The 14562-nt window shown below is 33.6% G+C and overlaps 1 protein-coding gene across 1 annotated transcript in view; it reads right to left on the bottom strand.

The window, feature by feature from the left end:
- Positions 1 to 12184, bottom strand: part of LOC118191513 (uncharacterized) — a 54743-nt gene extending 42559 nt beyond the window's left edge. Inside the window, exon 1 of the mRNA XM_035362320.2 lies at positions 10437 to 12184. Within this exon, the coding sequence (XP_035218211.1) occupies positions 10437 to 11628 (1192 nt within the window). The 5' untranslated portion in view covers positions 11629 to 12184. The remainder of the gene's footprint in view (positions 1 to 10436) is intronic.
- Between the last annotated feature and the right edge of the window lie 2378 nt (positions 12185 to 14562).

The following is a 14562-nucleotide window of genomic DNA, read 5'->3' as shown; positions in this document are numbered from 1 at the left end:
TTTTGCAGTAAAATCCTAGTCTCCACTATGGCCTTGGTACAATTTTGAAAACTGCCGCCAATACCAAAATGACCAGTTTACTGCCCAACACCTTCTTAAACAGAGACTAAGAGACAGAGGTAACCGTTGTTACTGCTTATCATAATGTCGCCAAATCCTGTGTGTACCGTTCATGGAGGTTAGAATAAAAAAATATGGATTATTAAGATAAAAAACTTCTCTGCAACAGGAATGGCTCCGTCCCAACATAAAGGGAAACAGCTGCGTATGCAGAAAATATCTGTCGCCGAAGCTTGCGAAGTTCAAAGGTCAAGTTTATCAAGAGTACATAAAATGAATATCATTTTTAATTTCTTTAAACTTTAAAGGAAAAGAAAATATTTTTTCGTGTGAATAAATTAATAGATTAGTTACTTTGAGCAAAAAAAGTACGAAAATCAAAGTATACATTATCACAAAAGTCAAAGAACGTTTCTTCTTAACACATGCTCCACAATTTCATGTACACATCGCAAAGGGGGAAATTCTCACCATCAGGTTCCGTCGGCAAATCCCTTGGTGAATTTTTCCCTTCACTTTCTAGGCACACTATAGCAAATCGATTTACATTACGTCTCTGAAACCTTTCTTTCTTTACATAGACATTCTTACATTAGAACAGAGTACATAATAGCCTCCATGGTACCGTATATTAGGATTAAACTGATTTTGTTGTATATGAGAATGGGAAGGTATTTTCTTTAGTTCAACAATGCGAGTCTTAGGATTCTCGAGGTTACTGGAAACCAAACTTGCTTTGCCCTTCTAAAAGACAATCTGATTGGAGCTGCAAAAACTGGCTCTACGCCAGCTGCCCGAATGACGCTTATCCGACACATAATTCGCCAACAAAGTGATTGCTTCCAACATTGGTGCAACACTCGCTTTTTTGGGGATCACCATATGACGTACAACTTTTCCAAATTTTGACTAAAATATTTAAATTCCCCGACTTTATTGGTCAATTTTCGAATTCCCCGACTTTTTCCAGATAGCGTGGCAACCCTGCCAAGCCTATATCTAGATAGGCAGCTTTTGGTTACTAGCCTTCCAGTCTGGATGGCTAATGTTTTACCTGTCATTCAGTGGATATGCATGATCTAGTAATTACCGAAAATTTCCTTGAATGAATAATTCCATGATCCCCCAATTTAAAAAATAAAATGTTTTCATTTCATTCACTGTGCCTTTTTGCATTGCATGAACTTGTCTCCAAATTTGAAAATCGGTCTTCTGCATTTTATACTTTGGTGAATTTTGGCTTTCTAACCAAAGTGTCGGACCAAGTCCAAAAGTAATTTTCAAAATAATATCTCGCTAGCAATTTTGAGAAGTAGAATAAATCAATAAAATTTTAAATGCAGGATGAAAGAGATTATTTTTAACTCGTGGGCATGTGTGCTTGTTTTACAAGCACAAAGACACATATAACTGAGGAAAAACCTTATACAGCTCATCAGCAAATTATGAGAGAAAGCAATGTGAAAAATTTTCAACTTCAGTGCTAAAGAACAAACTAGCATAATTACACAACTGCGGTATGTAAAGGCTAACCACAAGTGGCTTATTATATTGCCAATTCGGTGGCTTGAGGGCTGGTTTAAATAGTGCAATTTAAATAGATAGCTTGATATCAATATATCTGCATCGGCTACAGTCTCATGCAAACTAAAACCGAATTTTTAAATTCTCATAAAATGGTCAGTTACCTAATTTGAACAAGACAAACCACATACACACCATCTGCTTTTCTCGCAGGGATTGGCAGACGAGTCATTGGCTTATTTTGTTACCCATTTTAGAGACAATCACAAACATCCATGCCTTATTCGGGATTCGAACCCAAGCCCTTCCCTAGGTAGCTAGTTTCTGCAGACTAGCCTCCTAGTCTGGGCGGCTAGTATTTTACCTGTCATTCTGTGGATATCCATGATCTAGTAATGATGGAAGATTTCCTTCAATGAATAATACCACGTTCCTCCAATTTTTACAATAAAATTTCATAATTTTGTGCATTGCGAATTTTCGCATAGCATGAACTTGTCTCCAAATTGGAAAATTGGCCTTCTCAACATCATATTATTCATCAAATTTCCTTTGTTTTTCTAGAGAGAATAAGAGGGGAAAACTGTCATTGTATATACCTTTTTGTAGTAAAATAGTATACATAATGAGAATTGCAGAATGTTAACTGTGTCCTTGATCATCAAATTCTCGAGTTTTGCCAAATCAAATAATCCACTTTATAAAATTCTTCAATTTTTTTTTTTTTTTTTTTTTAATGAAGCAACATTAGAAATGTCATTATACACTGAAAAATATAACACACATGTAAAATAATCAAATAAAATTATTGTAGAGGAAAATGTGATTAATGTTTAATACAGAACTGTTAAACGATAAAATATTCTTAAGCACAGGAAACTAAAATAATATTAATAAATTATTGATGAGAAATAAAGGTGCTGTTCTGTTATCAGGACCGGATTCAGAAATGTATCTGTGTATGCATTTATGTACGAATGGACATACGTTTTCATGTATTTATGTAAGCCTGAATGCATGTGTGTGCATATTATCTTCTAATATAAATTTAGTAGAAGTATCTAAAAAGAGTGAACCCATATGTAGGAAGTTCAATTCCGAAAATTGTGTTTTAAAGTAACTTGAATGTAAATTGTTAAAAATGTTTTACGGGGACTTGAATTAAATCATGAATAACAAAATTTCAAACTTTGAAAAAGAAATTAAATTAAAAGCAAGTAATTATCGCTATTGATCGGAAATTAGTCGACTTTTCAAGGAGAACAAACCAACTCCCGTTCAATGAACAATAATCAATAAATACGAAGGTGTTTCGTCTTTTACTCAAGTAATAATTGTTATGCCAAACTGGCAAATTAAGTTAGGCCAAATAGTTTCGTGAATTGATGGGAATTAGAACCAAAGAACTCATTCTGAATTAAGCATTTTCGCTAATACAAATTTTGAGTGAAAAGCAATTTATGTAGTAAAATTGATAAAATACTTGAGTAAATATCCCCTGACACCTTCACTTTTATGCATATTAATTCAAAACTATTTGTATAAAAATTAAACATTGGTAATCTTAATTGGAATTATGAAACAGAACTCAAAGTAATTGAAATAAACATTAGAAAATTACGAAACATAACGCTATCTTTGCAAAAACAAATCAAATAATAAAAATTGAAATTAATGTATATGTTACCGTGAAAGACCGAAATTGGAGAATGTCGACTTTCACCGGACAATGTCAACATTTACCAAATATGTCGATGATAGATCGAATATTTCTTTAAATTCGGACCCTCGCCGGTGTATGTCGACAATTACAGATATGCTCTGGTGTAGGTCGAAAAGAGAAGAGTACATGTACACGCTGCTATTCCAAAAGGAAGTGTTCCACAAATAAATGCAGCTGTAAAAGCAAGGGCCTCTTGTGCAATTCAAAGTGTCATAATAGTTTAAGTTGTTGCAATAAATAACATTTGAATCACATAATTTGGTAAGTTTATAACTTCTATTATTTTCCTTTCTCATTTTGAATGCACTGTGTGTTATAAGTTCTTTTTAGTCTTATTCCAAGTCTCAAGTGCATTTTTTCGCGAATGAATTGTGGAGAAGGAAATATAATATTCGTATGTGTTCAACATTCACCATTAGTACATGGTGAATGTCGACATTCACCGGTGTAAGTCAGAAATAAGAGTATTTGGAAGATATTTCGTACATACACTAAGCGACTATGTGAATGTTGACATTCACCAGATTTCGGTGTTTCACCGTAACATATATATAATAAGAAAAAAGGGAATGTACATGAAGATATAAAAGGCCAGAAAATGCATTGATTAACTTACATTCTTTCTAGTGGGATGTGGGTAAAGTGTTCTCTTCGGTGTCTTACTCAGAAGAGGTGTGTGTCCGAAATTCCTTCTTGGCAGCAGTAGGCTCGGCGACAAAACTTGCGAGAAGTAATTTATGGGACACGGGAGGGACTAGGAATGCTTGAGGGATGTTTGTTGCAAAGTTCTTATGCAAGTGAAAAACGGCTGTTAAAATTTTGAATATGTTAACTAGTGAATGGAAATTAATTAATTTCTGGCTAATTGTCATGTCGGAATGAAGAAGAAATTAAGAAAAGGAAAAAAGTAATTTTCACTATCAAACAGCTATTTGACAGACTAAAGATTATGAAATAGGCTCATTTTTTTAGTAACAGTATAAGAAAAGTCTGAAAACAATTAGGTTTTTACATCATATACAACTTTGTAATTACATTATGTACAAATTCTCCAACTGATAGTCATCCAACTTATACCGCTTTATCAGGTTTAAGAACAAATTACCGTATCCCTATCAGTTAAATGACTTAGAGTGAGTACTTAACACCTGCTCTTTTAAGACAATGGTTGATTAGGTAGATCAACCATTGGATATTAGGGTAATGGATATCAGAGTAAGAATAAATTGATTAGGTATTAGATTCTTTTTGAGAATTTTAATTAGGAGCAAAATTTCGCATTGTAGATCTATCGTATCTGTGAAAATATTTTTTAATACGTTGTATTTGATTTATTATTGTATTACTAATAACTTTTCTGGAAATGTTGGAAGTTATTAGTAAGTTAAAAAAAGTTATTTTTTGGAGATGTTGGAAGTTATTAGTAATACAATAATAAATCAAATACAATGTATTAAAAATATTTGCACAGATAGATCTACAGCACAAAATTTTGCTCCTAATTAAAATTCTCAGAAAGAATCTAATACCTAATCAATTTATTAACCATTGTCTTAAAAGAGCAGGTGTTAAATACTCACTCTAAATCATTTAACTGATAAATATATGATATTTTGTTCCTAAACCTGAAAAGGCGGTATAAGTTGGATGAGTATCAGTTGGAGGATTTGTACATAGTGTAATTACAAAGTTGTATATAATGTAAAAAGCTAATTGTTTGCAGACTTTTCTTATACTAAAAAAAGTGAGCCTATTTCATAAGCTTTAGTCTGTCAAATAGCTCTTTGACAGTGAAAATTACTTTTTTGCTTTTCTTAATTTCTTCCTCATTCCGACATGACAATTAGAAATTAATTAATTTCCATTCACTAGTTAGTATATTCAAAATTTTAACAGACGTTTTCACTCACGTAAGAACTCCGCAACAAACGTCGCTCAAGTATTCCTAGTCCCTCCCATGTCCCATAAATTACTTCTCGCAAGCTTTGCCACCTGAAATAACTCTAAAGCACCCCGTTGCAGAGAAGGAGTTTCAGACACATATCCCTTCTTAGTAAGACACCAAAGACAACACTTTATTCACATCCCACTAGAAAGAACGTAAGTTAATTAATGCATTTTCTGGCCTTTTATATCTTCTTGTACATTCCGTAATTGTTATCAATTCTTTCTCACAATTTTGTTTTTAAATTATTGATTTGATTCGGCACTTCCGTAATTGAAATTTTGTCTCCTTCAATAATTTTCACAGCATTGTGAAATAATGTAGCTTGGTTGTGCATGAACTGAAGACAAATTTGTGATGTATCATTTTCAAAAAACAGCTGCAATATTCTTGGACATTTACCTTGTGATAAAAAGTATGCTTTTAATGGTTCGTATATTTAAAAAATATTTTCTACAGCTGGTAAAAGAGCATCGTGTTTTGCTGTAACCAAAATTCTTTTATATTCGATTTCTGCGAAAAATCCTTCAAACTTAACACGCACAATATATGTATAAAAATACGAATAAATTTTTGAAATATTTTCAACATCCACTGGAAGTTTGTCAGATACTGTTTGAATAGTATTGTGTAAAACGTGAGCTGCGCAACCTACTCAAATAATTTTTTGGTTCAAACGTTTGTTAAGTTTCGTAAAAACGTTATTGATGCCTCTTCTAGCTTTTTTACCAAAATTTGCGTCAGTGTCGACAATAAAATTATTACCTGACATTCAGCAATAATTTTACTGTTCAAATTATTCTTTTTTAAAATAGTACTTATTGATTCAAAAATTATTTATGAAGTTTCATCTGGCGTAGGAGAGCCTGACTGCAATACCGAAGGGACTGGGTTCGAATCCCGGAGAAGGCATGGTTGTAACTGTTTGTTAGGCAGTGGCAAAAGGAGGCAATGGTGGCCCACCTATTAGATGCCTCCATAATAAAAAGACCGCCACATCTGGCCTTAGTATACATTAATGTACTCTGTTACAAAACTGTAATTGTTCACAATCTGCCATTGGGAAAAAAAAAGTTTCACCCGGCAATGAAAAAAAATGTAATATTCTAATTTTAATTCCTGTTTCTGGATCAAAAAGTCTAGAAATTGTGGAAAATAATTTTAAATCTTTGTGGTTGGAAGCATCATAATATATGGACATAAATGTGCATTTATTTAATTCTTTCTGCAATTGTGAAAACGAATATAATTAAAAAAAATTACAAACAATTGCTTCGGTTTTTGTAATACAATGTCTTGATCACCTGCGACGTACAATCAATTGATCTGAAACTTTGATTGTGGTTTATGGTGTAGAAACAAATAGCCCTTCAGCTAATGCTAGCTGTTCCTCCGTTAACAATACATATTCCTTGACGAGACGTAACAACATTGATCGAACACCAATCTAACTCGTTACATCGCCTAATTCAATCTAACTCGTTACATCGCCTAATTCAGTTTACTCTGCATGCATTTTATGCGTTTTTTTTTATTTCTTTATATTCACTATAATAATTAATAAATAATAGGTAATATATTTTTACAGTACATTTAAAATAAGAAATGCAGATGTTTTCTAAAAAGCGGGATATTTTAAAAAATCGTCGGGATGCGGGACAGTCCCGCCAAAATCGGGACGTGTGGTCACTTTATACATATGGGTTCACTCTTTTTAGATAGTTCTACTAAATTTATATTAGATAATATAATCAATATTTCTTAAGTAAATAAGGTTTAACTCTGATATACGCCCTAATTTCACCAAATGTGGCGATATGTGTTTTGCGCTGGTTTTTGGCACAACTGTGTGTTGACGTTGAAAAATATTTCGCTGGAGCTCGTTGGTTCGTGTCTGTGTCTCAGAAGATAGGGGGAAAAGATAAAATTGTGGAAGTTGTTGAAGTTCAACAAAAGGAAATATTGTGGCCATCCTGTTGAGTGGCAGTGGGTATTTGGAGGTGTGGAAAGAGGGTCTCGGAGATTATTTTTAGTGGCTGTGCATGATAGAAAAGGGATTTGTGATTTTATATATTTGTGAACCATAGTATGAATTTCCTGATAGTGTGTCTGGCTGTCATATAAATACGATAGTGATTATGTGGCGGCATGTCAAAGGCGGTATGAAATTAGTATTTCTGCTGTTCGAAAAAGCATTAATTCATGGTAAGTGCATTTTATTTTTGTTCTTATTTTGTAGAACGTTATGTTCATTGTTTTTTAGTATGAATTTCTGTAGTTATTGTTTTTTTTTAACTGTTTGAAATTTATTTATTTTAGTTTATTTTGTTGATTAGTACATAGTGTCTAGATTGTGCAATTTGTAGATGTTTTTTAAAGTTGAAACAGAATGCTGTGTACATGGTATTCTTTGAAATTTATTGTTGTTAATTTATTAAAGCGAGGCATGCGTAGTTTGCAGATTCGTTCGTCGCCTAAATTGTGCAATTCGTAGATGTTTTTTAAGTTAAACCATGTCGCTGTGTACATGGGTTCTTGTCAAATATTTTTGGTTAGAAACTTTACGTTTTTGCTATCTAAATTTTTGGTGTTTGTTTCGGATTTTTAGCTTAAATTGTGTGTTCAAAACATGGTTTTCGCACATGCGAAAACCATGTTTTTAAAGACATTTTAGGCTTAAAGTTCGAAACGTAGACAAAAAAATTTAGATAGTAATGTGGCAGGTGTGTTTGGCAAGAAATTTGGCAACTTGAGGGCGCATATCAGTGTAGTTCCATAAATAAGTTATTATTAGCTTACTTTGCAGCTAAGTATTAGAAAAACTTGTTTTCAAACTAAGTGAATTTAAGATCATAAACATTTGATATATGCATACATTTCTGAATCCGGTCCCGATAACAGAACAGTACCGAAATAAAAAATAAGCTAGACCACTAATCGAATATCCTTTTACTATGCTTGCAAGTCCTCCCATTTCACAGTTACAAATGCCCAGGCCTTTTTTATGGAAGCACTTCCGCAGAGAACCCGGTAAATGTAAACATCGCCAACTTTGTCGATAATAGTTCAAACCTGGTAACCCAGTGGATTTATCCTATTCGCTTGTCCGAAGTTTCCAACCATTCCTCTTGCATTCATTTTGTTGAATTATCACTGTCATTATTCGCCTTTGCAGATTTATATTATTCTTCTCTTATTTATTATTATTTTTTCTGAATTTTTTAACAACGAACAGATAGAAATATTTTCGTAGATAGATGCCAGTTCTCGGTTCGGGGTGAAAGGAAGAAAATACGGCGGGAGGGGTGAATGCTAATTTGTAACACGGCTGTTCACGTTGTGTTCTTAATTATTAACAGCTTTAAGAACAATGAGGTTTCTAACCTCTAAAACAATTTGTTTTCGTAGGCCACAAAAATGTGCATGTGCATTTTAAATAATTAAGTAATGCTTTTATTTTTATTATTGGTTATTGTCCTCTAAAATTATGAGAATAAATCAATTTTTATGGCGTAAAATTTTAACAATATATTGTTAATGCTTTTCTAACAATAACCTTTCAGAGAATGGCAGATATGACATAAATAGATGATTAAATTGAAATAAAAAATATTATTGATTATCCAAGATGACGGAATAGTTTGATGCATCACCATGGCCATCAAAATTAGCAAACCACTGCTGGTGTAAGGAATATATTATTTTCTGTGCTAACTGGAATTTAAGACAAATTTTTCTCGTATATCACGTTTAACGGGTTAATTTCAGTATATTAATACTAATTTATATTTTTTAAATGAATTTTTATTTCCGTTATAAATTCTTATATATTATCCTATGGTTAATATATTCTTTTCTGTGCTAACTTGAATTTAATACAAATTAATTTTTGTATATCACGTTTAACCGGTTGGTTTTCAATCTACATGCTTATTATCTGTGAATTTTTACTACTATATGCTTAATATATTGTTTTGTCTGCTAACTTGAATTTACATGCACTAAAAATCACGTTTACGGCTCAGCTCATTGTCGATAAACCGCGAGCTTGGCGAGTAAAAATGCAACGGCGCCAACGGGTTCTCTGCGAATGAAAACCCTTTTTAATTAATGGATGAATGAATAATTACAAGAGATTTGAACCCAAGCCTATCAGTAGACAGGAAGCTTTAGCTAATAAGCTAAGGCAGTAGTAGCTCAGACAGCCATTGTTTTATCTAGCAGATATGAGTAGACCTCTCATATCTCTGCAGGTCTTGCAACAATGATTCTTAATCACAAGTGGGTAAAGTGCAGAATCGCCCACTTATTGCCTTTTACAAGAGTAAGAAGAGTTGGATTTTTGTCAATTTTCTTTGACTTTTTAAGTGAAAATAGGTCGATGTACACATTGATAAAGGGAGTGCACAATGCCATTTTTGTGCAATTCTGGGATTTTTTTTAAGTGACAATAGGTCGATGTGTACATGGCTACCGAGTATGTGCAATTTTTAAAAACGTGCCAAGCAGTGGGTGATTCTGCACTTTCCCCTCACAAGTTGCTCAATTTGGAGAAATACGAATATATGTTAACTTTAATTAACAGAAATGATCATCTGAAGATTTTCGCAGCCTCAAACAGATCATTGAAAAACTTGCAAAGGTTCAACATGGACAAATATCAACAAAGATAAAATGTAATTCGGAAATATTCCCAAAAAGACAACTGGTGAACAGGGCATTAATTAGAGCAACTAATAAACAAATAACTAACAGCTCAATAAACAAAAAGTTATGGTCAAAATCGATACCACATAAATTTGCAGCTTTGCAGGCTTAACCCAATTCTAACTGTTCATTTTTCAGATTAACTTCAATTAGCATCTTTTAAGACAGACAAAAAAAAAAAAAAAAGTCATTTAAAAATTAGCACAAATTTGCAGCTTTAAAGACTTGAGCCAATTCTTGCTGTTTTGTCTTTCTTTTCATTAACTAATCTAGCATGTCTTTTTCGAGAGACAAAAATGGTCGTATAAAAAACTTTTCAGATTTTTCTCACAAATATTTGCTTTTGATTAGTTTTTATGCAGATAGGCATCTGCTTAATCAGATGCTGAACTAATACAAAAAGTTTCTTATATTAATTATCAACACTGATTAACAATTGTGCATTAATTAACAACATTCCTAAAAATATTTACTTACGAGATTTAGGTTTCAATTTCCTTGGAGGAACTTTCCTACGATTAGGTGTTGCTGGAACTAATGCAAGTGGTTTCTCCTCTGAACTCGGACTGTCATAATCCAGTTCACGAGCACAATCTGGTGCTGCATCTTCAAAACTACTATTACTTGATTCATTATCAGAGTATGCTTTATGTTCCTCTGCGGGAGGCACTGAGGCAATTTTTTCTTTAGATTGCTCTTTTTCTAAAGGAGCAACAGTAATTGGAGTGTTTTCTTCAGCATCTGTGTTTAATGGATATTTCTGAAGCCCATGGATAGCAGCAGATATGGCTATATTCATAAAACTATCATTATCTACATTAGAACCACCAGGTCCATACTGACTTTTCAATGAAGCATATAAAGCCTGAAATTCAGGTAAATCTATTTTATTCTCTTCTAAACAAACTAACACAAGGTATGTACATTTCGGATTATTACGAAATAAAGAGCAATTTCTTAAATGGTCCTCTAAATACTGCCGTTCAATAGAATCCCAATTAATAAAAGTAAGCAAAGTTCTCAAATCATTTTCTCGTTTGCTTACATCATGCTCAACCCATTTACAGATAAAATTCAACAAAACATGCTGTGGTATAAGACACTGCTTCTCTTTGAAAAATGCCTCTAGCTTACTAAAAGTGAATTCTAATATTTCGCTTTGCTCAAAGACTTCAACAATATGATTATGAATAAATGCAGATGCATTTTTCTGAAGTACAGGTAAATTATACTTCTCTGCCATTTCCTTAACTGTTAAACAATTAGATGGATCTAAATACCTATCCAAATATTCTGCACAATAATTTTTCAGTTTGATCACAAGAAAATGATTTGCTAATCTTAATAACTCCCCAACATTATTTTTATCAATCACAACAGCACCCGTGTACATATAATTTAAAAGCAACTGGAATGCATCAAGATTCTGACAGGTTACGGTAAGCTGCTCTTTAATTACTTTGTGAGTTTTTAGAACAGAGTCAAAATATGGACTGCATGCAGCCAAAACATTGCGATGAGCTTGGAATTTTTGTCCCTGGACGTGCAGAACAACATCACAAAACCGGCCAGCCTCTCGCTGGCTCCACAATTTTTCTAGTACAATACATGCTTGCTGGTTTTCTGTAAAATTCATAGCACTAGCTGGTATTAACGTACTAACTGCCATATTAATGTAGTCCTCTTTTAAAAGCTGATGATCAAGAAACGTTACAGTGAAATGTAGTACTGAACATTTTACTTAATGCTATGATAGTAAAACGACACATTACATTAAAATTACAAAATAAACATTTTGAGAACAATAATTACAATTTTTACGGAATATAATGCTGTCAACTTACCTCTAAATTAACACATACAACCATACAAAATGGACTGGAAAACACTTGCATCTCAACAGCATACAAATAAAACTATTCACAACGCGAGTTTTTGGCAGCGAGTTAACGGTGGACCAGCTAATAATGGAGAAGAGGGAGATGCTAAGCCTAAACTTAGGGGCAATCCACAAGATAATTTTCCGTTGCTTGAAGAGCAATTGTGAAATTTAAATTTAGCGACTCACAATGACTCATATGAGAACCAGAAAGCATGTATTTGTACGTCATGCAAAAGTGTACAAATTTCCAAAGAATATGTTTACACCTACACAACCAAACCCAATCTCACACCTAACGGAAAACCAATCACATATTCAGACAATGGATGCCCAATTTCAAAAGGGATAATTTTACGTTGTTGCTGCCACATGTAGTGTATAAAATAGTAAGATACACACTATAAGTATTAAAAGAATAAAATAAAAGATGCACGTCTTCAGTAAATGCATTGTTTTTTTGTTCTTAACTGTGGTTCGATATTTCACAGTTAATATGGATTATCGGTCATTCAAAATCAGCAAATTGGGCACAAAGCAGTTATTAAAAATACGACAAATTGCTCTGAATCTTTCCCACGCTTTGGACGTGACCTTGGGAATTAGGGACTTAATTTGATCAATTTACTAATTTTAAGAAATAGATTATGTTGTGTAAATCAATAAGATATAGCAGAATTTAAGTTTCTATCTAGTATCTTGGGCCGAATCTGTCAGACAAAGATGAATCGTGGTGCTTTTCTTGGACGTCAATAAATTGAATCTATAACACTGAATCAAAAAAAAAAAAAAAAAAAAAATTCTTCTCATCAAACAACGTCAGGTTCATCTAAAACTCTACGTAAAAAACTGCAAACTGTTCTGTTGTAAATTACAAAAGCACCGCACTATATTAGAAACAATGCGATTCATGCGGAACTAGGCATAATTCCACTGAGAAGTTTTTACTACCTCTTGGCCAAACAGTTTCACATACGTTTACGTACTATAAGAAACTCTGAACATAGAATTTATAATTACGAGTATAAGAATGATAATAAATAATAATTTAAAAAAAAACCGCTACTGCCCATTGTCAAACCAAATGTAATCATGGAAGTCTGATTTCTATATTTACTTTGTCATGTTATACTATTTTTTGTTTTTATTTATTATATTTATATTTATATCCTGTGTGTACTGTCCCCAATAGCACGGCGACGTCGCTATGACATTGCAAACGTGTCACACTGTGACAATCTCAATGTCGCAGTAACGTTGTGGGCATGGCTTAATATCCGGTTTTTGTGACGTTGATGTGAAGTCAAATTGGGACTTTGATGTGAAGTCATATTATGACATTGTTGTGAAGGCAAACTATGACACTGATGTCATGCTGCGACATTGTTGTGAAGTTTCACTGCAATATTGTTGTGAACTCACACTGCGACGTTCACGTAACGACACAATACGGCTTTAATATAACGCCATAAAGTGACATGAATGTTAGCCTAATCAAGTGCAATGAATGCACAGTCGGTCACAAAGTACTCGAACACCGGTACCCTACCAGAAAATGACCAGATGGCCTTTTTTCTCTCGTGTTATTCCATCATAGGGTTTTTTTCCTTCCCCATCTTGGAAAACTGAAAATCTACACCATCTCTCTTTGAATTCGGAAGCCATTTTGGGAAGAGCGGACTACCCCATCTTGGAGAACGGAAATGAACGCTCTACACCACCTCTCTTTGAATTTGGAAGCCATTTTGGGAAAAGCGGACCACATCATGTTGGAGAACTAAAATGAATGTTCTACACCCATTCTCTTTGAAATGGGAAGCCATTTTGGGACAACCTATTCTTGGGAAACTGAAGTCTACACCTCCCCCTTCTCTATCTGAATTCGGAAGGCATTTTGGGAAAAGCGGACCTTCTCATCTTGGAGAACTGAAATAAACACTCTACACGATCTCTCTTTGAATTGGGTAGCCATTTTGGATCACCTGATATTGGAGAACTGAAATCGACCCCGCCCCTTTTTGAATTCGGAAGGTATTTGGGGAAAAGCGGACCATCTCATCTTGGAGAATTGAAATGAACGCTCTACACCCTCTCTCTTTAAAATGGGTAGCCATTTTGGGACTACATAACCTTGGAGAACTGAAATGAACGCTCTACACAATCTCTCTTTGAATTGGGTAGTCATTTTGGGACCATCTAACCTTGGAAAACTAAAATGAACTCTCTACACGATCTTTCTTTGAATTGAGTAGCCATTTTGGGACTCCCTAACCTTGGAAGACTGAAATAAACGCTCTACACGATCTCTCTTTAAATGGGTAGCCATTTTGGGACCCTCTAACCTTGGAGAACAGAAATGAACGCTCTACACCCTCTCTCTTTGAATTGGGTAGCCAATTTGAGAAAAGCGGTCTACCTCATCTTGGAAAACTGAAATGAACACAATCTCTCTTTGAATTGGGTAACCATTTTGGGATCTCCTAATGTTGAAAACTAAAGTGAACGCTCTACACTCTTTGAATTCGGAAGCCACCAAAATTGGTATATATATATATATATATATATTATTGTTATTATGACCATCATACAATTTGTTAAAAAACATTTTATGACATTTCCGATTTTATTTTAGAGTCGCAATTCCATAACAGTTCAGTTTCATTCGAGAATAACTTATCTAAACAATCTTTTACCCACAAATCCACTATTATTCTCCTCAAGATC

Source organism: Stegodyphus dumicola, chromosome X1, assembly GCF_044657685.1.
Source record: "Stegodyphus dumicola isolate Sdum_Otavi_A_Nest chromosome X1, ASM4465768v1".
Lineage (NCBI taxonomy): Eukaryota > Metazoa > Arthropoda > Arachnida > Araneae > Eresidae > Stegodyphus > Stegodyphus dumicola.
The sequence above is the reverse complement of the archived record's forward strand: the minus strand, read 5'-3'. Positions and strand labels throughout refer to the sequence as shown.